Genomic DNA, 25,480 nt, shown 5'->3' with positions numbered 1-25,480 from the left:
TCACTGTCGCCTCCTACCCCTCGTTCTCGAGATTGTAAATATTTTTGTATATTTGTGCATAAATAATCGGAACGCCAAGTGCCGCGATACCCTACAATTTGGTTCGGTATATTGTTTTTGGTATCACTGGCAAATATTTAAATACTCAGTGCTTCGACTATATTTTATTCGACTATCAATTAATTAATTAATTATTGTTTTCGTTGGTTGAAAATTAATCATTTATTTTTTATTATAAACAAGAAAGGAAAGCTAACTTCGGGCGGAGCCGAAGTTGATATACCCTTGCAGTTCAGTCGCAGTCCGCTAGGTGGCGCCACGCATCTTATATTATTAGATATATAGCTGATCGTATTTAGTCGGCCGATCCTTATGAAATTTGGCAAATCAGATTATTTTGTCCAAAATAGAGTCTGTACCAAGTCCCATCTTTCTAACTTAAAAAACACCAAAGTTATGCCAATTCCGATCGTTCTATGACAGCTACAGGATATAGTCGGCCGATCCTTATGAAATTTTCTACATAAGATATTTTGGTCAAATATAACATAAAAGTCTCAACTCTCTAACTTAAAAAACACCAAAGTTATGGCATTTCCGATCAATCAGTTATATGGCATCTATAGGATATAGTCGACCGATCTCGGCCGTTCCGACTTATATACTGCCTGCAACAGAAAGAAGGGTGTGTGCAAAGTTTCAACTCGATAGCTTTAAAACTGAGAGACTAGTTTGCGTAGATACAGACAGACGGACAGACGGACATGCTCATATCGACTCAGGAGGTGATCCTGATCAAGAATATTTATAGGGTCGGAGAAGTCTCCTTCACCGCGTTGCACACTTTTGACCAAAATTATAATACCCTCTGCAAGGGTAGAAAAATAAAGAATTACAATCCACAGAATTACTTTAAAATAAACATTTTAAATAAAAGTAATTTCGTAAATTAATTAATTATTATTGTTTTCGTAGTTTGTGCCGAAATTAAAATTAAAACTTATTTAATTTTATATACATATTAAAATTTTATTTATTTATTAAATTTTAAATAATTTGTAAATATTTAAATTGCAACGAATTCGCTTTTTTTTAGAAAATAATTGTAGAATGGGGAGAAATAACCCAAAATTAATTCCACGACTCTTCATGATTTAAAAAGAAGATTAAATGTTACAGAAAAAAGCATTCGCCGGTTAGAGGAACGCTTGGAAGATGGATCACTTCCTCTAAACAAAACCGAGCTAGAGTGCAGGCTTCAGGTTTTAGATGAGGCAATTTCTAAAGCAAATGAGTTGCAAGACCAGATCGAGCAAATAGATGAATTGAATACTTTCGGAGCCGAGTTGGAATAATTAGGAATAACTACCAAGGCAAGGATTATGTCCTTATGTAATGCCTTTAATTCAGCTGAAGACTCCCGTCCAGCTACTGCAATTTCTGCAGCCCCAACTCGAGCTCGACTTCCCAGTTTGGCATTGCCAAAATTCAGTGGAAATTATTCGGATTTCAAAAATTTCATAAGTCTTTTCGAAACATTAGTTGACAAAGATGTGAACATTCCAGTTATCGAGAAATTTAATCATTTAATTTCTTGCCCCTTTGGTGAAGCCTTAGGAACTATCAAGGCATTCCAAGTCACCGAGAGTAATTACGACAAAGCTATCGCTAGTCTAAAAAGAGTTTATGATAACGAATGTCTCATCTTTGCGAACCAAATACGTCAACTGTTCAGCCTTCCGAAAATTTCCCAGCCGTCTGCGTCGTCGTTAAGGGGTCTCATCGACACTGTGTCATCAATTTATGGATCACTATTATCCATAGGAGATGATACTAAAATTGCAAACTCAATGATTATCAATTTAGTTTTGAGTAGAGTGGATCCAGTGACCAAGCAAAAATGGGAAGAGTCACTGGATTATGAGGAATTGCCGCTGTGGTCCGATTTCGAAAAAATACTAAATCGTAGATACCAGCATCTGTCCGCTGAAGAGACTGGCAACCCAAAACATGGAAAAACTGGGTTTAGCAAGCAACTGAATAGAACTTCGTTGGCTTGTTCTTCTACCAACGCCAAACCAGCTTGCAGTTATTGTAACGCTAACAACAATTTTTTGGTCCAGTGCAGTCCGTTCGCTCGCCTTGCTGTAATGCAAAGGTTCGAGTTTGTTAAGTCAGCCTCCCTATGTTTGAATTGTCTGCGAAAAGATCACACGGTAGCGAATTGTAAATCGATCAGGTGTCAAATCTGTTCAAGATCGCACCATAAACTTCTGCACCGATTTACAGTGACCGAAATTAACTTAGCAGTACCACCACCCACACAAAATCCTCCTCCAGAGTTAACGAATGATGGCCCTTATACTTCACATGCTTTGCATGCATCGTCTGTAGAAAGGGTTTTGTTAGCAACGTCGATCGTAAGCGTTCGAACAAAAAATGGTGAGCACATCTTGGCCCGAGCATTACTTGACTCAGGGTCACAAATGAATTTTATTACAGAAGATCTTGCTCAACGCTTACAGATCCGTAGGGAGGAATCGTGCATCAACTTGCTTGGAATTGGTCAAACTAATTCACAAGTTAAGAAAAAGATACACACCGTGGTGAAGTCGAGAGTCAATGGTAGCGAGTTTCCGTTCGACTTTTGGGTTTTGAAAACATTTTCAGGCTATCACCCTGACCAGTCAGTGAACGTAAAAGATTGGACCCTACCAAAGAACTTGCCGTTAGCAGACCCATATTTTTACAAACCTCAGCGGATAGATATGCTAATTGGAGCTGAGTCATTTTTCGAACTGTTGTCCGTTGGCCAAATAAAACAAGGTCCGAACCATCCTATCCTTCAAAAAACTCTCCTTGGGTGGATAGTATCGGGAAAATATTTGGCAAATTTCTCAACTCCTCAACAGCCGGTCTCTAGTCTGAATTGCCAAGAGGAAATATTAGAGTCAATAGACAAAAACTTGAAAAAATTCTGGTCGTTGGAAGAAGTTCCATCTTCTAAAAAGATGTTGTCGCCAGAACAAGAGCTATGTGAGGAACATTATCGGAAGACTACAAGAATACTGCCTTCAGGTCGATCTGAAGTTAAACTTCCATTTAAGTCGGATCCAAGCGTTTTGGGCAACTCATTCGAGATAGCCAAACGCCGATTTCTGTCGCTCGAGAGAAGATTATCTCGAGATCCGAACTTAAAGAAAATGTATTTGGAATTTATGGAAGAATACGAATCCCTAGGCCATATGTCCCCTGCAAGCAATGACGTTCTTCCTTCTCCACACTACGTCATACCCCACCAGTGTGTCTTGCGGCCGCAAAGTACAATGACCAAACTTCGAGTCGTTTTCGATGCGTCCTGCAAGACATCCACACAGAAGTGTTTAAATGAGTTGTTGATGGTGGGTCCAACAATTCAGGAGGAGCTTTACTCAACTCTTCTTAGATTTCGGCTAAACAAATTCGCTCTGGTAGCCGACATAAAAAAGATGTATCGTCAAGTGATGGTAAATGAAGCAGATCAACGATACCAGTTGATAGTGTGGAGAAAAGACCCGTCTGAGTCCTTGAAATTGTGCAAGCTCAACACCGTTACTTATGGCACTGCACCAGCCCCATTCCTGGCCATAAGGTGTTTGAAGAGGTTGAGTGAATCCGCGAAACATACATTCCCTCGAGCTGCTAAAGTTATTGGGTCTGACTTTTACGTCGACGACATGTTATCGGGTGCTGGTTGCGTGGAGGAGCTAAAGACAATTAAGTCTGAATTAACTCAGGTTCTTCAAAACGCTGGGTTTGAATTGAGCAAGTGGTTTTCAAACTCGCCTGAAGTTACTGCATCCGAGAGCACTGTTAAGCCAATAACACTTTCGGACTCAGAGCTGACAAAAACATTAGGAATCGTTTGGGTTCCTAAAGGTGATGTATTTAAATTCGAAATTGATATTTCAGACATGGGTCAAAGGGCGACTAAGCGGAATATTCTTTCGGTGACGTCAAAGCTTTTCGACCCCCTTGGCTTATTAAGCCCGATCCTTATTAAAGGAAAGATCCTGTTACAGGAACTTTAGCTTAATAAGCTAGATTGGGATGAGTCCATTCCACTGCACTTGGAAACCGCATGGAACAAAACTCAGCTTGCCTTGTCACAGTTAGAACACAGTTAGTTAGTGAGCCAATGTCACCAATTGAAATTCATGCCTTCTCTGACGCATCGATGAGAGCCTATGGAGCCTGCGTCTATATCCGTTGCAAATCTGCAGAAGGTAGTAAAGTCTCATTGTTGACTGCAAAGTCGAAAGTAGCGCCGCTCAAGACAAAGACGCTCCCCCGTCTTGAGTTATGTGCCGCTCACCTTCTCGCGGACCTCTGTCGCAAATTAAAACCTCTTATCAAAGCACCGATCGAACGAAGTGTATATTGGTCAGATTCGGAAGTTTGTCTTCATTGGATTCGTTCCCATCCATCGTCGTTGTCAACGTTCGTATCAAATAGAGTTGCTAAGATTCAAGAGTGGTCAGAGGATAGCACGTGGCGGCGTGTACCAACTAAACAGAACCCGGCAGATATTGTGTCAAGAGCTGGAGACGTAAAGGAAACGATAGAATTAATCTGGTTCACAGGTCCATCGTTTTTAACGGAGCCGGAAGATAAGTGGCCAACGAGCCCTCGGTTTGATCTGTCACCAGAGATTTTCCAGATGGAAGCAAAGAAGAATGCGGTCGGACTGACTGCAATGGTCTCTACCTCATATTTGTTGGAAGTGATCGAAGGATTTTCCTCTCACTTGAAACTGCTGCGAGTGTTCGTTTACATGGTCCGCTTTATAAAGAAGTGTAAAAAATTAGTAGTTACTTCTTATAATGTACCTTCACCTGTCGAATATCAAGAAGCTTTTAATAAAATTCTCAGGCTGGGTATACCTTTTCGTTGTTGCAGGTTGGGGGACGACTAGCTAATGCTTCTATTTCGTACGATGCCAAGTTTCCAGTATGGTTGACGAAGCGCCCTCAATTTGTTCAGAGCTGCGTCCGATACTTGCACGAGTCGAATTTTCATGTGGGTCCACGAGCACTGGTGAGTCTCTTGCGACAGCGTGTTTTGATAGTAATCGCGCAGGAAGTCTGCAGTCAGATAGTGCGGTCATGCATACGCTGTTTTAAATGCAAGCCTTATCTGATGACTAAAATCATGGGAGATTTACCCTTAGATCGAGTTCGTGCTCTCCGCCCATTCTCCATATGTGGCGTGGATTTCTGTGGCCCTATTGAAACGACGTTGAAAATTCGTGGTAGACCACCCTAAAAGTCTTACATTGCCCTTTTTGTTTGTTTTGCGTCCAAGGCAGTTCATTTAGAAGTAGTATCTGAGTTATCAACTGATTCCTTTTTATTGGCATTTCAAAGGTTCGTTGGGCGCCGAGGATGTCCGCAGATCGTGCACTGCGACAACGCGACGAACTTCGTCGGCACGAGTCGCCACTTCGCGGCACTGCGGCAGCGAATCGAGGACAAGGCGGACGAACTGCGACAATACGCATAAAAAAAGGATGCGTCCTACTCCTACGAGCGGTGGGCAGCGCGAATTTGACCGCAGAGGAGCTGCAGACCGTCCTCGTTGGAGTCGAGGCCGTCCTAAACTCGAAGCCCCTGGGCGCTCTCAGTCAGGACCCAAGCGACGGCGTGGCGTTGACTCCCGGGCACCTGTTGACAGGCCGCTCATCGACCCACCAGCACCGCGGACCCCGGACCAGCAGGATCTAACGTGCTTGCGGCGATGGCGGCTTCTCGTCAACCAAGCAAACGTTTTAGCAGCGATGGTCGCGGGAGTACGTCTTGGGCCTACAGGCGCGGTCGAAGTGGCAGCGGGAGCAGGACGCCAGGAAGGGCGATCTAGTTCTGGTCGCCGAGGACAACCAGCCGCCCCAACAGTGGATCACCGCCAAGGTCGTCGAGACTCACGCCGGCGCGGACGGAAGGGTCAGGGTCGCCGACGTCAGGACTAGTGCAGGAGCGGTCTTCAGGAGAGCAGTCCACAAGCTGGCGAGGTTGCCAGTGGTTGAAGCCTGATGAAGGCCTTCAACGGGACCGGTGTAGAATTTAAGTAGAAGATTAAGTTTTGAATTGTATTGAAGTCTAGTATAAGTTAGTGTAGGGCGGAGCGGGAGCGCAAGAAAAGCTCACTTGCGCTCTCCCGTGAATTCGCCCCGCTTCGCCGCAATAGATAAGCTAGGCTTAAGTTCTTTTGGTAAAAACATAGCGAATTATAACGTTGAGTCGAACGCTTGTGTATTATTTTTCGTCGTTGTTAAAAATTATAGTAAACAGCCACCTTTATTTTTTTCGAAAGTGTGAGGTAAACTAATATCAGTAAACACCTGGTGTATGAGTATTTAAATTTTTTAAAATTCACCACCTTTATGTCGGCTTTTGTTTTGGCTTTAATGTAAGCTGAGATATCAATCTCAAAAGTATCAGGGGTACGTCGGGAAACAAAAATGTGTTTCGATGGTGGGATCACTTGTAAGAGTTTGCCGCCGTAAAAAATAATTTGGAATCAGTTCGTACCGGGGGTCCGAGCGGTTAATTAATTATTTATTTTTTTCGCCATTGAACTTATTTTTACATGACTACTATACAATCTAACTTACATACCAGTCAAAAGATTCCTAGTCAGTAAGCGCCTTAAAGCATGTTTTTTTGAGCCTCACATGTTTTGGAGGCTGAGCGGTAACGAATTAAAGTAAGATAATGCTCGATCTATGGGCTCATTTAAAAGATAGTTGTGGTGTCCGACATGGAAGATCACTCCGGGGCACAATAAAGTTGATAAGCCAGAGAAATCAATGTTGTTAGAGACAATATTTATGACAAACATCAATCCAACCACAGAGCGTCGATACTCCAGTGTACAGATATGGAGGAAAAGCACCGGCTATGGTAAGAGGGTAGAGGTAGAGAGAATTTTTAAAAATTTCTTCTGCAGCCGCTCAACTCTGTTAGAGCTTATTTTGGTAGCGGGGCTCCAAATAATAGAGGCGTATATAGAGAGATATAAAAGAGGCAAGTTGTGGTTTCCAATTGCATAGGTAGTTCAAATATAAAGCGCCCCCTTACTGTGTTGAATAAAGTGACATTTTAATAAATTTAGAGGAAGAAAATTGAGGGTGCACCAAGAGGATACTCAGCGCAAATCCTCCTGCAGAAGATAGCGATCTCTGAGGCAACTAATGGCCTTATAGACTTTGAGGTCGCCCGAGTACAACAGGAAGTTAGAATAAAGAAAGCACGAGGAGATGTCGTTTATGAATATGATGCATAGGCCAAGAAGTCCAGAACATGGCATGGTCGGTCTGCCAAATAAGATTACAACCAGCTTAACAAGGAGGAATGAACGCCTAATCTTAACAATTTAGCAAGTAGGGCTGCGTGGCAAACTTTATCAAAGGCTTTAGTGAAGTCCATATGAATAGCATCAGCCTGACATCGGCGCTCAAAGTTTTTAATGCAGTGCTTAGAGAAAACCACTAAATTAGTTGAGACGGATCGCCCAGGCAAGAAATGTTAACTTTTTGGTGACTGTACGCTCAAGTAACTTGGGAATTTTACAAATCTAGGCAATAGGTCGGTGACATCTGATCTACTGCGACCTTTATGAATGATCGAGGTAATTTTTCACCGAAAAGCAAATTTACCCGATGATAGTGATAAGGAAAACAGAAGTTGCAGAGGTGTGGCTAAGGATGAGATACATTTCTTAATGATGAATAACAATATACCATCCAAGTCAGGAGTATGCGACTCATTAAAGTGACCAGAGGCTTCAGCAAGGTCACAATCTAATATTTCCAAGCTCCCAACCTCAAGAAGAGGCAACATTTTCTGAAGTACTTCCTGCTCATACCAAGAGTCCTTCGGATCCAGGTTTGAGGCAAAGTATTTAGCAAAAAGTTCTGAGATGCCCTTATTAGAGTTAGCTGCAAAACCAACATAAGACAAGGAAGAAGGAATGTCAGAGGATGATTTTTTCCCATTCACAAACCGCCAAAACGCTTTAGGGTTGGATCTAAGGCTAGCTTCGACATCGGAAATATATTGGGTATAGAGAAATTTATTGAGGAATTCGAATTCCCGCTTGTATTGCCAGTACATCTCACCAGCTCCTTGCTCCCCTGTCATTAAAATCGCTTATAAAATGTATCCCTTCTATTCTTTAAGTATTTAGACCCTCTGTGTACCAGGGAAGCTTGTACGACTTTCGAACCCTAACAGAGGCATTATTGTCAAAAAAATTGAACAGACCAATTAAAAACTTAGTATAACACTTATCAATCAAGCTATCCGAAAAAAGGGAAACCCAATCAAAACTTGCAATAGCGGCATTAATAAGTAGAACCGGCAGTAACAAGGTTAAACTCATTCAAGTGATAATAAGAAATTGGTGAAAAAACAAAAAACTAAACAATTCAATATGTAACAACAGTGCATATCACACGGACTTAGATTACAAATGTCTACTTTACTATTTACGAAAAAAAATAAGATCCAGAGTTTTCAATAAATCATTAAAACAAGAAAGGAAAGCTAACTTCGAGCGGAGCCGAAGTTTATATACTCTTGCAGTTGAGTCGTAGTCCGCTAGGTGGCGCCACGCATCTTATATTATTAGATATATAGCGAATCGCATATAGTCGGCCAATCCTTATCAAATTTGGCAAATCTGATTATTTTTTCCAAAATAGAATCTGTACCAAGTCCCATCTTTCCAACTTAAAAAACACCAAAGTTATGACATTTCCGATCAATCAGTTATATGGCAGCTATAAGATATAGTCGACCGATCCCGGCCGTTCCGACTTATGTACTACCTGCAAAGAAAAGAAGGATGTGTGCAAAGTTTCAACTCGATAGCTTTAAAACTGAGAGACTAGTTTGCGTAGAAACCGACAGACAGACGGACAGACGGACATGCTTATATCGACTCAGGAGGTGATCCTGATCAAGAATATATATACTTTATAGGCTCGGAGATGTCTCCTTCACTGCGTTGCACACTTTTGACCAAAATTATAATACCCTCTGCAAGGGTATAAAAACGAGTTGGGCTCAAAAAACTCGGAGGAACTAAAGTTGATATTAAGCCACGTTTCCACGAGAACGATTACATTAAAATCTAAACACAGTCTAAAGAATTCAAGAGCACCAGACGGGATTTGGTTCTCATTCCCGATATATTTTGAAATAAAACTTTTAAGCTCTCTAAAATTTGTTGTTTCTGGCGATCCAGAAGCAAAGATAAGATGTAAATGCAATGGTGGGCGCAGAATATCAGAGGAAGTGAACTAAGCATCACCAGTTGTCATAAATGCCAGCGACAATTGTTGTTCGTGGTACCGTAAAGAGAGATGACCAGTCGAAGAATGTGAAGAGGAAGCAATAACGGCTCCAGCGGCACCGCTTACTGGGGGTTTTTCGACGTTCCATGGTTTGATGGAGAGAGTCTCGCAGGGAGGTCAATAATCTTAGCAGGCTCTCTATGAAGAAAACGAGTAACTTTTACCGACATGGGCATCGGGAAATCCGAATTTAAAATTGACGAATTTGAGAGCGTTGATATTACCATCTTCTAGATTCCAGATCCAGGATTCCAGATCCAGAACCTCATGATTAAGCTCATACATTTTTGAGTGAAAGTCGTTTCCAATGACGCAACTATCACATTGCCACAGTAAGATTACACAGGCGGTATGGTAGGCAAGGCTGCAAATCGACGAGCACCGAACGACCACACACCAACGAAGCTGCGTAGCAGTAACTTCACCACTGCACTCGGTACAAACGAGCGGATACATTAGCAGAAAATACAACGTCCGAACGCAAGGAATGCTGAATGTGGACTGACCCTGTTCCTGTTACCCTCTTTGGAGACCCTTTGGGGGATTTGAATTATTAGGTCTGGTGGTATCACTTGAAGCGATGCCACAGAGGACACATCGGACAATTGCTCATTTATACTGGATATTCGGAAGCCGAATTTTTTCCCAAGTCCGACCATTGGGGTGTCCAAAGATATAAGCAGCCGCATAATTGTCGGATGAAGAACACAATCACATCACTAAAAAAGGATTTCTTACGCTTTGGAGACTCATTTAGTAGTTGAAGACTACTGAAATGTGTATTGAGCGCACAGAGTTGGTCATTGGTTTTACGAACTCCGATAATTAACTCTTTGAATCCACTTTTAGTCTGTCGGCCGTCTATATCCTATAGCTGCCATAGAACTGATTAATCTAAAATGCCATAACATGGTTGTTTTTCAAGCCAGGAGTATGGGAGTTTCCATGTATTCCTCTTTGGGCAAAATAATTCGATAAGCCATGAAAATCTTTATGAAATTTAAGGAAATTTTGACCAAAAACAAAATGTGTGGGAAGTCCCAACTCTAACGTAAAAAACACCAAAGAGTTTTTAAAAAGTCAGTTTTTATCAAAGAAAATCTTTTTAAAAGAAAATACACCAAATGCAACGCAGTGAAGGATTATTTTTCTTCAAAGTGCGGTCGCGCCCAGGTTCCAGTTTTTAGCAAAGAACATCTTATTAAAATAAAATATACTACACGCCTCCTTCACTGCGTTGCATACTTTTGGCCAAAATTATAATACCCTCTGCATGGGTATAAAAATAAAGCATTTAGTGTAAATTTTTTATGCATTTTTTCCAAAATTGATATCAGATATTTTTGGCGTGGATGGGTGTTCGTCACCGTTACATTACCTTCATTATGCTTGCTCCCCTTGACAGCTAACCCTTTGATTTGATATACGTATATATATTTTTATACCCTTTCAGAGGGTATTATGAAGGAGTGGCAGTGAAGGAGACATTTTCTTTATCAGAATCACCTCCTGAGCCGACATGAGCATGTCCGTCTGTCCGCCTGTCTGTTTCTACGGAAACTGGTCTCTCACTTTTAAAGCTATCGAGTTCAAATTTTACACACATCCTCCTTTTGTTTGCAGACAGTTGGCAGATTGATCGGAAATGCCATAACTTTAGCTTTTTTTATGTTAGGGGGTTAGGGGGTAGGGGGAGTCTGCACGCATGCTGCCATATAATTGAACGATCGAAAATGGCACAACCTTGGTATTTTTAAAGATGCTTGGGGGATTCGATGGTTACATTTTCATAAGGATCGGAAAACTACATATGGTAAGATCCGATATATATATAATAATATAAGCTGCTAGTTAACTGCAAGGGTATATCAACTTCGGCTATCTTCACAGGTATTTTATATATTAATATTGGCATCTTGTAAAAACATAGTTATCGATGTGTAGTTGTCAACTGGTTCTTCTGCGAAAAATCCACAGATATCGTTATATTTTAGTAGTGTTGGATCATTTCAGCGAATGTTTGTGTATTTTGAACAATTTTAAATGATATACGAAATATTTTCCCCGGCATTACAGATCTCATAATTAGAATTGTCAAAAACTTTCATTTTGGCAAGAGTATACTTGTCAAAAGCGCGAATATTGAGGACTCTTTTTAATCTTCACGTATCCAGGCGGTCCCAAAAATGTTCTATATTATGAAACCACGTTTTTTTAGCGATGAACGGACTGATGCTGAAAGGAAAGTTAACTTCGGGCGGAGCCGAAGTTGATATACCCTTGCAGTTGTGCCATATCCGATCGTTCAGTTATATGGCGGCTATTGGATATAGTTATATTGGATATAGCAAATAATATTATTTTTCCCAAAATCGAATCTGTACCAAGTCCCATCTTTCTAACTTAAAAAACAGCAACGTTATGCCAATTCCGATCGTTCAGTTAGATGGCAGCTATAGGATATAGTCGGCCGATCCTTATGAATATTGGCAAATCAGATTATTTTGTCCAAAATAAAATCTGTACCAAGTCCCATCTTTGTATTTTAAGGGAGAAAGATGGTTTGAGACTTCAAAAAAAATTTTTTTTTTAGAAATTTGTTATATAATAGAACATTATCTTAGGAATATCCTGTGAAAGTTTCATGTCGATCGGACTAAAACTTGCTGAGATACCGATTTTCTAGTTTCTTTCTCTCCATATACTTTCCTTTGCTTTTAAAACTTTAGATGCGTTTTTCTCAAAACAACTTTTTCAAGTCGGTGCGTAACGTAACTCAAAAAGTAATGCTCGGATCTAAATAAAATTTTGCACACATCTTTAAGGGGGCAATATGGTTTCAGAGGCTGAAAAATAGCAGATTTTTTCGATTTTTTTTTTTATGTCTGAGTAAATATATCAATTCAATTTTTTTACACGATTTATGGCTATATTTGGAGAGTATCTAGGAATTTTTATTTTTAAGAAATAATTATAATTTATCCCGTGACGGGCAGTCGGCCGGAGTCGCTTCCAAAAATTGGTCTCTTGCGGTGCGTAAAGTCTGGCCTTACAGTGTTATCGGAAATAAAAAAATTGAATTGATTTACTTAAAATATTAGTTTCTTGTGCGGATGAACGAAACCATTTTGAAAAATATGCGATTTTGAATTTTTGGCGCTGTTGTAAAGTCGGAGGTACCATTTTTACATAAAAATCCGCCAATTATTGCCCGTAAAAATTGTAAAAAAAATTTAAAAAAAAACAAGAAAGGAAAGCTAACTTCGGACGGAGCCGAAGTTGATATACCCTTGCAGTTCAGTCGCAGTCCGCTAGGTGGCGCCACGCATCTTATATTATTAGATTTATAGCGGATCGTATATAGGCGGCCGATCCTTATGAAATTTGGCAAATCAGATTATTTTATCCAAAATAGAATCTGTACCAAGTCCCATCTTTCTAACTTAAAAAACACCAAAGTTATGCCAATTCCGATCGTTGTATGACAGCTATTGGATATAGTCGGCCGATCCTTATGAAATTTTGTACATAAGATATGTTGATCAAATATAACATGTGTGGAAAGTCCCAACCCTCTATCTTAAAAAACAACGAAGTTATGGGATTTCCGATCAATCAGTTATATGGCAGCTATAGGATATAGTCGACCGATCCCGACCGTTCCGACTTATGTACTGCCTGCAACAGAAAGAAGGGTGTGTGCAAAGTTTCAACTCGATAGCTTTAAAACTGAGAGACTAGTTTGCTTAGAAACAGACAGACAGACAGACAGACAGACAGACAGACAGACAGACAGACGGACAGACGGACATGCTCATATCGACTCAGGAGGTGATCCTGATCAAGAATATATATACTTTATAGGGTCGGAGATGTCTCCTTCACTGCGTTGCACACTTTTGACCAAAATTATAATACCCTCTGCAAGGGTATAAAAAAGCGTTCGTTCATCCGCAAGTATTTATTGTGTTAAAGATGTGTGCAAAATTTTATTTAGATCCGAGCATTACTTTTTGAGTTACGTTACCATTTTTTTTTTACCATTTTTACGGGCAATAATGGGCGGATTTTTATGTAAAAATGGTACCTCCGACTTTACAACCGCGCCAAAAATTCAAAATCGCATATTTTTCAAAATGGTTTCCTTCATCCGCACAAGAAACTAATATTTTAGGTAAATCAATTCAATTTTTTTATTTCCGATAATACTGTAAGGCCAGACTTTACGCACCGCAAGAGACCAATTTTTGGAAACGACTCCGGCCGACTGCCCGTCACGGGATAAATTATAATTATTTCTTAAAAATAAAAATTCCTAGATACTCTCCAAATATAGCCATTAATCGTGAAAAAAGTTGAATTGATATATTTACTCAGACATAAAAAAAAAAATTGGAAAAATCGGTTATTTTTCAGCCTCTGAAACCATCCTGTACCAATTTTGTACATAAGATACTTTGGTCAAATATAACAGGTGTGAAAAGTCCCAACCCTCTAACTTAAACAACACCAAAGTTATAGCATTTCTGATCAATCAGTTATATGGCAGCTATAGGGTCAACCAATCCCGGCCGTTCCGACTTATGTACTACCTGCAAGAAAAAAAAGGATATGTGCAAAGTTTCAACTCGATAGCACTAAAACTGAAAGACTAGTTTGCGTAAAAAACGACAGACAGACGGACATGCTTATATCGACTCAGGAGGTGATCCTGATCAAGAATATATATACTTTATAGGGTCGGAGATGTCTCCTTCACTGCGTTGCACACTTTTGACCAAAATTATAATACCCTCTGCAAGGGTATAAAAATACTGAGTTAAGTGAAGTATTTTTTAAAATACCACCTCTGCCATTATGGGAGTTCTCACCCCAAATTCTAGAAAAGGCATTAAAATCTCCGCCAATTATAGAAACACCTCTTGACTAAGATGCAATAGGAAAAAGGTCATAGAAGCCTATCATTAAAGTCATTTTTCAAAAGAATTTGTGTTAGGATTGGGTGCGGCAGAGACACTCGTTGGTCGTACAGATGCCACTTGCTTCTACATCAACATTACAGTTGATTTGTCTAAAGCGAATATGATTTTTTTTGTAATTCCTACTCCTCCAAAGCCATCGGCATGAGGTTTACAAAAAAAGTTATAGTTTTCTAAGCTACACAAGGAATCGTTTGAGACTCAGATTTCTGATAAGATTGCTATATCTATGTTATTATTAACTAAGAATAGTACTAAGAGTTGTTTATTGTTATTAGCAGTTCCGCTCTGAATGTTATATTTTAAGATTTTTAGAGACATTATTATTAATTTTTAACAGGGTTAATTAAAATATTTAGACAAGCAAAAATTTAAATTGAATTTAGTGCTTAATTACTTTGAAGTAGATTAATTCTGCAATTTGTCATAGCGAATTTTTAAGTTAACTAAAAAGTCTCTTGATTCGGAAAATAAATTGGAGTTCTCGGTTACAATAAATTAGGATATATCTAATGCAAGTTGGTTTAGGATGTTTTCAGCAACTTCAAAACTGGGTTGTCACAGTTATGAATGTCTAATTGTTGAAAAGGACTAGGTTGGCAAGATTGAGTATTAGTGTATTTTTCTTTTAGAGTGAATTCATGCTTCTTGAGAGCAGCTTTCCTGCTGGTCATCGTTTCGTGAGCCTTGTTTTCATTTTTTTGTTTAAAGAGTTTTTACCAACTTCAGGATAATTTTTGTTAATTTTGTGTTATTTTGAAAAGATGGGACAGCAGATTTTGAAAATTATGGAAAACAAAAGGGTCTACTTCATCGAAGATTTTTCTCTGACCTTGATAAGTTTTCAAAGTTCAAGAGATGTGGCTGAATGGTTTTGTTTGCAGTTAGCGCAGATCAGTTGACTAAAAAGTTGCTCTTTAGTGTGAGTAAGAGAACAATTACTGAATTTTCTCGGTTTTTTTGCAATTCTGAGCGAAATGATTAAGTCTAAACGTTAACTTTAGTGGAAAGGAAGACCACTTCGTTCGAAATTTGTGTGCGTTTAAAGAGGATTTTTACCCTAGATGCGTTAATAAACTTTTCCTTATCCTATTAGCTCGACGTCGAAATAAAATGTTTTAAAATTTTTGGTGCATAGCCATGATTTTTTAAATTAGAAGAAACCATGTCATCAGCTGCAGTAGCAGATTTTAACTCAGCCTTACAAAGTCCATAGCCTATCTTATTCACAGATAAAATATCTTTTATGTTTAGAGGGTTCTAGAGGGTTGATAGCGACTCTGCTCGGTCGAATTTCTGTGCTCATATCTTCAATTTTATCAATGTACGAGGGTTGCCGTATATATTTCTGGCCTAATAATGAATATGCAAATATTTATGATTAAAAATAGTTTTTTTGTTTTTCAAAGTACAAGGTGCGTTCCAAAGTAAACAGGACTTTTTTAATCTAGCGCCCTCTAGTGGCGCCATCTATTTGTCAACTGGTGCGTTAGAATCTGCTATCCGTTATCGACATCCAGTAAATTTCAGTAATATTGCATGACATTTCATCTATTGGAAGTGAGGTTATTGCGTTTTAAGTGTCAGTATGCTTTTGTCATCGGTGCGAAAATGAGCTTCGAACAAAGAGTGACTCTTTGTTACATTAAATTTTGAACATTTTGAGCATTAAATTTTGTTTTAAAATTGGTAAAACTTTTACCGAAACGTTTCAATTGATGAAACAAGTTTATGGCGGTGATTGCCTATCCCATAGCAGAGTGCACGAGTGGTTTCAACGTATTCAAAGTGGTCGTGAGGACATAAATGACGATGAACATGTGGGCCAACCAAAATCCGTGATCACCGAAAATTCCATTGAAACTGTGCGTGAATTTATAAAAAATCAGCCGAAATCATCATTGAAATTCATGGAAATAGAATTGAACATCTCCAAAACTTCGATTTATCGCATTTTGACCGAACATTTGGGCTTATAAAAGGTGTGTGCACGGTTTGTTCCGCACAAATTGAGTGACGTCCAAAAATTGCTCAGAATTCAACATTCGAAAGACATCATTAAAGATGCAAAAAAAGACCCGAACTTCCTTTACAAGATTGTGACTGGTGACAAAACGTGGTGTTTTCAATATGATCCCGAAACGAAACGCCAGAGTGCTGAATGGATGGCGCCGGACGAGCCGAAACCCAAAAAATCGCGCCTGGAGAAGTCAAAAGTGATGACAATGCTGATTTGTTTTTATGATTCCAAGGGTATTGTCCACAAAGAATTTGTTTCACCCGGCCAAAACGTTAATGCGGTATTCTACCTTGAAGTTTTTACTTTGAAAATCGCGAAGATGGAAGTTGTCGTTTGTTGGACGATAATGCACCGTGTCATCGATCGACGCTTGTGACCAACTATTTGACCAAAAATTAAATTTTTAGCATGATCCACTCCCCGTATTCACCTGATATGGCACCGTGCGACTTCTACGACTTCGTGCGAAAAATGCATTTGCCGATGAAAGGAAAGCGTTATGCAGACGTAGAGGCCATTTAAAAGGCTTGCACCGGCATTTTGGCGGCCATACCGGGCAACGAGCTAAAACACTCGTTCGTCATGCTTTTGGACCGTGCAAAAAGCTGTATTAAAGCAGAGAGACTATTTTGAATAAAATAAGTTGGTTTTGCCGAAAAAACTATTTGTTCTGTCTTTTTTTAAAGGCCTGTTTACTTTTGAACTCACCTTGTATTCTCCAGCAAGACTTATACACTTTTGCATGCGCTCAAACCAATTGTCGAAGCACTCCGATTGAGACACCTCCAAAACATGGTTTTTAAAAGGTTCAACAGCATCTTCTGGCGTCGAAAATCGTTGACCTCGCATTTTTCTCTTGATGTGCGGGAATAAAAAGAAGTCATTGGGTGCCAAGTCAGGGCTGTATGCCGGATGGCCCATCAATTCGACATTTTGGCCGGTCAAAACGGCGCTGGTTTGAGCGGATGTGTGAGAGCTCGCATTTTCATGGTGCAGAATGATCCGTCTTCTCTTGTTCGTTTTTCGAATTTCTCCTAAGATTTCAGGCAAACAAATTGTGGTGTTCCACTCAGAATTGACCGTCCTACGTTGCTCAAGCGGAACAGTCGCACCATGACCTGTTTTACCGAAGAAACAGGAAACCATTTGCTTCAAAGTGCCTCTTCCACCAACAACTTTCGTTGGATTTGGCGCGTCTTCAAAGACCCACACGGTCGATTGAAGTTTTGTTTCGGGCTCATAAGCATAGATCCATGATTCGTCACCTGCGACGATCTTAAAAACGTTTTTTAACGCGATTGTATTTTTTCAATTTTTTTTTCGCACCAATCCACAAGAGCCTTTTTTTGAGCGATTGTCAAATTGTGTGGGATCCAACGACAACAAATTTTTTTACGGCCAAGTGTCCATGCAATATCGAATGTATGCTGGTGGAAGAAATGCCCAAGGATGCCTCTATCTATCACGGTATGTCACATGACGATCTTGCATTATAAGTTCATGCACGGCGTCAATGTTCTCTGCAACAAAGACTGTTTTTGGACGACCTTTACGACCTTCGTCTTCGAGCGAGCGTCGGCCACGATTGAATTCATTATACCAGTCATGTAACTGATTGATTGGGACTTTCCACACATGTTATTTGGTCAAAATATCTTATATACAAAATTTCATAAGGAGCAGCCGACTATATCCTATACTACCGACTGTGGAAGAATTTTGAGGGTGCACGAAGAGAGACTAAGCGCACTGAATAAGATATTCAGATAACTATCTCTAATGCAACCTATGGCATTATAGTCGTTTGAATACAACAGGAAATTGGATTGCAGAGGATATGCCTTGTGGAAGTCCAGATTAGACAATGAAAGGGCTAGAGAAGGCATCTCCAATAGGAACGTGGCATGGTCAGTCTGCCAAATATGTTTGAAACCAACTTAAAATTGTGGGATAGGATCGGAGGTTTTTCTTCAATGCGTTAAAAACATTTGGACAAATAAAACTAAATGCTACATTCTTTTAACTCTCTATCGTATACAACGCCTTATATGCCTTCTAACTCTCTTTATGGCTTTCTTATAAAATGGTGCATTCGCTAGCCCTATTTTAATCATTTTTTCAAGGAAGACTCCAGGTGGTAAATCCCGATCCAGTAATTATCTTTGCAATATTATATGTTGGAATTCTGAAAAATATTTGTGAATGTTTAATAATGCCTTTTTGACTTTTTGAAGTTTTAATTAGTTTTGTGTAAGCGCCTCAAGCAATGGAAGTAAATTTTGGAAGGTAAATTTTTATTGCAGTTTAAAATTTTTATTTCGTTACAAAATCGCCACTGTGGTAACCATATGCGGTTTGCTCCCAAACTGTGCCCACAAAAAATTAAAAACTCCCAAAAAAAATATATATATTTGTTTACCTTAATAAAAACATCCGTATAGAAAAATATGGTTTTATTTATTATTTCTATGCTTATGTCATAGAGGGTTAAACATACCTCTTGCAGAGTATTTTCTGGTTTTTTGGTGGACATATTCAAAAAACGCTCTTGAGACTGACAAAATTTTTCTGTTTTTTTGTCAAATTTCTTTTTGTTCTCTTTTACGCCTCCAATTTGCTTTTTTCGAAACTCTTCCAGTGACTCAATAATATGTTTATCAGCAAGAGTTAGCTAGTAAATATAAAAAACCGCATATAAAATAAATCTTTTAATGTTCTTAATCTATAATTTGAATCTTATAATCTTATAATTTGACTCACCATTTTTTCCCTTTCTTCTTCAATGTTTCCAATTATCGCACAAAATCGCTTTAAGCTTTCGCAAATAACGTTCTCATCATCAGTCTGCGCGTTACCTATGCACTCAAAGTTGAAGTCATTCAATAAAATGGCCAGTTGTTTCATTCTAGTGGAAAGCACTGCAAATTATTATAGTATTGTATTAAATAATTTTTTTTTTAATAAGATTATTATTATTTAATTTTATAACACTAAAAAAGAACTTTTATTTCATTGTTTTTTGTATGCAAGACAACACAACGTCATTTATTTATGAAACTTATTTAGATAACGTTGTATCTTTGAAACAAGAAAGGAAAGCTATCATCTGGCGGAGCTGAAGATGACATACCCTTTCAGATAAGTAGCAACCTATTATTATATATATATCGGATCGTATATAGTTGTCCGGTCCGGTATTTTTTATCGCTAAGAGATAAATTTTTTGTAAACTATGATAAAAAGTCGTATGTTTGATCACATAAAATTCAAAACAAATACTTTTTATTTGTTATTTATTATTATTTATACTTTTTATAAGAGGAAATAAAGAGGGAATTTGGAACATATCTAGCAAACATTATGTTGCCAACAAGAACCAATACCGGTTGAGAAAGTGGTGCTCCAACTTTTCTGAGGTACTGTTTGATGTGCCTGAAGAGGATCGGGAGTCGTTTCTAAGGTTTGATCATTGCAGCAATTGAGCTAAGGCTCCTCGCTTGGGATCTTGAGACGGATCACTTACTATTTTCGTTGAAGGTTCAGTCCTTCAACGAAACAAACTAGGCGCATTCTTTTTTCTTAAGCCGGGGGTGCTGTATGATCCTCTAGTCGGTGCACTTGACGGTGCTATTACAAAGGCAAAGATTTTTCCCCTGAAGCTATGCCGTGAGAAGTTGTCCTTGAATGAAAGTTTTCCTCATGCTATTTACTCCGATTGGGATATTATTTGTTGCAACTTTACCAGGACGCAGCGGGCCATGTTCCGTAGTTATCCACTATCATCACAGTCCGATGTGAAGATGATGTGATTAAGCATCGAAGCGTATGGTGCTTGCGTTTATGTCGTGTTCAAGAGCACAGGGTCTGAGAGTTATTTGCATTGCTCGAAGTCCCGGATCGCGCCTTTGAAGATGGTTATGGTGCGAAAACTAGATTTATCGGGCGCAGAGTTGCTGGCTCGAAAAAATTATTCGATACCAATATTGGCAATCTGTTGCTGGAACCCAATATGAACAATCTCCTATCTAGGCGGGGGTATCTGGACCAAGTCCGATGACCTGCTTAATAACAATATAAACCGGAGGCAAAGGGGGGCAAAAAAGAGATCCCGCCAATAGAAATGCGACGGGAAGTGGAGAAACTAACGGCGAGAATAGAAGAATGAAGGTTTAACGGCAGGAAGCGAGATTGGAAAGAATTAACGGGCGCATCAGGCGCTATATAAGTAGGGCCAATGGAGCAAATCGAGGCCGAGTCTTCTAGGGAAGCTGGAAGAGTTGAGTGAAAGACCCCCGTGGGGGTCTTACATTCAAGCGGGAAAGTTTCCTTGGATGGATTAGGATTATAGGCTTTACCCCCCGTGGGAAAGTCCGACAGCCTCAAGAGCAAGTGTAAGGATCTGTGATCCGTGGCTCAAGGACCCTCTGAGGGTAAGTCCGGCGACTATAGGCGAGCCAGCGAACAAGGATAAGTAAAGGAGCAAGTGGGAAAAGGATAAAGGAGCAGCCGGTGAGATTAACCCTTTGTAACCATTATAAAAATAAAGGGGATATTTGTGAAACGAAACACTCTGTGTTAAATTCGGTGGAACGATCCAGAAACTCTGTGAGCTAGTCGCGGCATTTGTTGCGAGCACCAATCAGCAAAAACAGTTCGTTACAAGATACAAAAAATATCGCGCAAGCTATGGCTGCGGAGTTATTAAAGTCTAACATAAAATACTACCCCGGTGGCTTTCGTTTGGCTGCAGCGCAGTCACCCAGTTGCAATGTCAGCATTCCGTATTCTGCTAGCATCGATCACTCGTTGCACAGGTTGCGAGCCGGTCCGCGGAGAGATTCCCTTGGAATGCATTCTCCTTGGAGTTGCCTTGGTCAACACTTTTGCCATTTCGTCTGCGGACCACCGGATCCGGTATGCAATTCGGCACTTTTGCCAAATTCTTTCTGCGTGTGTTTACTAATCTCTCCTTTAAATGGTCGACGTCCTGGCGACCCACTCGTCGGCGATTTCCCGATGAGAATTTTGAGGTATCCCGATAAGAATTTTTTTCTAAGGGCTCCAATGTGGTGTAAGTTACTCGGGCTAAGCTTGTTGAGAAACGTTATAACCTATACACCAGGTTTCATCAGTTAGTTTCAAATTTTTTTTATTAACCACGTGCTGTTGAGTGCAACTTTGTCACAGTACGTTAACAGGTAGGTCCCGGACATATTTTGTTTACGGTCTTGGTCACGGTCACTTTAGCATCTTTGATGATTATGATGCCATGATCTACGAGAGTGACTGTACGACTAGTGACTAGGTGACCCGGAGGCGATGTTGAGATTCCGTGTTTGGCATTCGGCGACTAAGATTCCGCCCTCGAAGTTCAGGATCTTATTGTGGTGTTAAACCAGGTACGCTGTTATTCTCTGGTGTCTAGTTGACCCGGGATGGTGAGCGCAGATACAGTTTTGTAATTCTTTGTGGCGCTTACAGTCTTGCGGGGGCCGATTTTGTGATTCCGTGTTTGGCATTCGGCGACTAAGATTCCGCCCTCGAAGTTCAGGATCTTATTGTGGGGTTCAATCAGGTAGACTGTTATTCTCTTACATAAAAGGTTAGAAAATAAGCAAGATAAAAAAGTGCGAATTTTGACAAACACATACAAGATACTTCTAATATTTGTACCAAACTAATATTGGCCGTTATTCTCCGAATTCTAGAGTGTCTATACTTTTGAATCTGATTCACTGAGTAGCGAGCTCATTTAATCGTTCTTCAAATTTTATTTTTAGTTATATCTATCTTTAAAAATGGCCAAAGTGGAAAAAAAGCTTTCTTATGTACAGGATGGAAAAGATGCAGATCCAGAGCCTAAGAAGATAGCCAAATTCTTGTGGTTGGCGAGATCTAAAGCAACGGGAATCTACAATGCAATGTTTCCCAACGATGGAAAAACAAACAGTATGTTAGGAACTGCAGCAATGTCAGCAAACCCGTCATCATCAACTGTGCAAGCTGTTGGTCGCTCACTGGACGACGTACTGAAAACATTCGACAGATATAGTATTCCATTTCGAAATACTACAATGGAAACCTATAAATTCAATAACATTATACAGGCAGATGGACAGACTTTTATTGAATTCGAAACGCAACTACGCAAGCAAATACAGTCATGCGATTTTGAGTGTACCTATGTCCAAAAGTACGAAGAAAGGATGCTAAGGGAACGTATTATTATTGGCAAAAACGACAAAAAGCTACAACTAAAGCTTCTAGAGTCAAAAAATAAGAAGCTAGAGGATGTGCTAAACGAGTGCAAAGCCTATGAAGTAGCTACGGAAAACAACGCGCTTTTACTAAATCAGCAACGTGTTTTGTTGGAGAGCAGTACAATCAATGCTGTTGCTCGCAAATGCTACAATTGGGGAGCTTATATTCAACCCAAATTATATGGTCGAGTGCAGCGCCAAGGGGGCGACATGTCATGTTTGTGGAAAACTGGGACATTGTGCGAGATACTGTAAGCAGCAGAAAAAACGGGGTAACAAACAATCCTCTGGATCTTCAATTAATTGGCTAGAGTCAGGTAAAAATGGAAATTTTCAAAAGAGGACAAATGATCATGTTTTAACTTATAGCTTTAAAATAAGTGAATGCAGACGAAGTGGTGAACGGTGGACGAAAACCTTTCGAATAAATGGAGTAAATATTAAATTTAAGGTAGATACTAGAGCAGACGTCAACTGCATCCAAATTAATATAGCAGAAAATTTAAAATTAGAAATTAAGAAAGAAAAGTTCCTGGTTTTGGAAAATGGAATTAGACGAAGCTAGCTCTAACCTAACAATTTTTATAACTCCCTTTGGAAGATTCAAATCCAATCGAGTCCCTTTTGGAATTAATAGTGCTCCTGAAATGTTTCAACGGAATATGGTACACATTTTTGGGGACTTACCGAATGTCATTATATACTTTGATGACATAGGAATTTTAGGAGAAAGTTTTGAAGAACATGATGAAACACTTTTGAAAGTTTTAAAACGCGCAGAACTAAATGGTATACGTTTCAACCCTGACAAGGTTCAATATAGAAGAGCGGAAGTTGAGTTTATGGGTCACGTCCTCTCCGGAGGAACAATTAAACCACAAAGAAAGCATTTGGAAGCAATTGAAAAAATTAAAACATCAAGCTACAAAGCTGGAGTGTTACGCATTCTTGGACTGTATAAGTATTTAGCTAAGTTTATCCCGGACTTGTCCTCAAGAACCGCAAAGCTTAGGAATCTTACCAGACTTGACACTCCTTTTAAATGGACCACAGAACATCAAAACGAACTTAATGATTTACTTAAAACTATAACTAGTGACCCAGTGTTGGCAGTGCTACAGTTGGCAACTAAGCCTATTGTTATTCAAACGGATGCTTCAAAAGATGGTCTTGGATGTGTTATCCTACAGAACGGACACCCAGTTAGTTTTGCCTCGCGAACTCTTACAAAAACTGAGCTAAAATGGGCTCAAATAGAAAAAGAGCTACTAGCCATTGTTTTTGCCTGCGAAAGGTCTCATTATTATATTTACGGTCGGGAATTTTTAGTACAAAGTAATCACAAGCCTTTGGAAGTTCTTCTAAAACGGGAGATCGATTCAGTAACGATGAGGCTGCAACGAATGATTCTATATCTACTGAAATACCCTAATATGTCAATTAAATACACACCAGGGAAAGATATGTTAGAAGCTGACTGTCTTTCACGAGCGCAACTACCGGATGAAGTAGAAATTCAAGGCTTAGCTACAGTGATTCTCACAGTGACCCGAGTAGCATGCTTATCGGAAGAAAACTACAATTGTTATCGCAGAATTTTAGCAAATGACGAAAATTTTCAGAAGTTGGTCGAGTTCGTAGAAAAAGGATGGCCATCTTTTCTTAAGTAAGATAAGTTTTTTAAGGAGTTCTATAAACATAAATCAGAATTGCACTTTGAACATGGTCTCCTTTTTCGCTTATGCAGATTAGTAATCCCATCTAAATTGCAAAAGCAGATCTTAAAACATGTACACGACCCTCACTTAGGCATAGAGGAAACATTAGCTAGAACACATAAACTGTATTATTGGCCAAATATGAATTCCCAGATAAAAGAGCTTATATTCGCTTGAGAAGTTTGTGAGAAGTTTCGTAGGAAAAATCCGAAGGAACCCATGGAGAAGACGAAACACTAGAATACCCTTTTCAAATGGATATCTTTCATTACGGTGGAAAGGATTTCCTTTCTATTTTTGACGCATACTAGATCTAGTTTGATTGTTAGTCAGCTTAAGGGAAAATCGGTTTCACACATTATTGAAGAACCCATCAAAATAAAAGTGTGACAACAGCCCATTTAATTCCTTTATGTTCAGATCTTTTGCCAATGAGTGTAATGCAGTACTCCAGTTTTCAAGCCCTAATTATTCTCAGAGCAATGGATTGGCAGAAAAAGGAGTAGCAATAGCAAAAAATATCCTAAAACGTTGTTCACAAGTAAATGATTAACAATATAGAATCCTTGAATACAACGCTACCCCAGTAGCAAGTTTAGATCTAGCGCCATGCTGCTAATATCCTGCTATATCCGCCATCCTGCTAACCTTGATGTCCTAACGCCAGCACATTCTTTAACTAATGGTCCGTCAGTCAGCGGACGGTGCCAACGTGTGTCTTTCCTACAGCAGTCTTTCTGGGCCCGATGGAAGAAGAAGTAGTTAAGCCTTGTTGAGCAGCGCTCCAAATGGCGTGCCACCGGCCCTGCCTTGGCAATTAAGGATTGGGTACCAGTCAAGGATGACAACCTACACGGCGCTTGGCAAGTGGAGGTGATTAGAGCCACATAACCAAGAGTGCAGTTTCTATTACCGCTTAAGGGGCCACCAGACCCAATAATTCAAACCCTAATGACTTAAGAGTTACCGAACAGCACTCCCCGAACCCCCAGTTCGAACTGATGCCGCAGTATTAGTTGCTTTTTACTGATTCCGTTTTGGATCAAATTCGATCAGCCAAATTTCATTAGGATCGGCCGATAATATCCTATAGCTGCTGTTGGCAACTT

The 25,480-nt window shown here is 39.6% G+C and overlaps 1 protein-coding gene across 8 annotated transcripts in view; it reads right to left on the bottom strand.

The window, feature by feature from the left end:
• LOC6502589 (rho GTPase-activating protein 26) overlaps window positions 1–25,480 on the bottom strand; it is a 323,527-nt gene that overhangs the window by 236,124 nt on the left and 61,923 nt on the right. For 7 of the 8 annotated variants that reach the window (XM_044717279.1, XM_044717277.1, XM_044717278.1 and 4 more), the window contains 2 exons: window positions 19,154–19,311; window positions 18,813–19,064 (listed from right to left, as the gene is read on the bottom strand). In XM_044717279.1, coding sequence (XP_044573214.1) covers window positions 18,813–19,064; window positions 19,154–19,311 — 410 coding nt within the window. The remainder of the gene's footprint in view (window positions 1–18,812; window positions 19,065–19,153; window positions 19,312–25,480) is intronic. The other variant, XM_032456121.2, reaches the window with a different exon arrangement.

This window comes from Drosophila ananassae, chromosome XR (assembly GCF_017639315.1).
Source record: "Drosophila ananassae strain 14024-0371.13 chromosome XR, ASM1763931v2, whole genome shotgun sequence".
NCBI lineage: Eukaryota > Metazoa > Arthropoda > Insecta > Diptera > Drosophilidae > Drosophila > Drosophila ananassae.
Note: the sequence above shows the minus strand (reverse complement) of the source record. Positions and strands in the feature narration are given on the sequence as shown.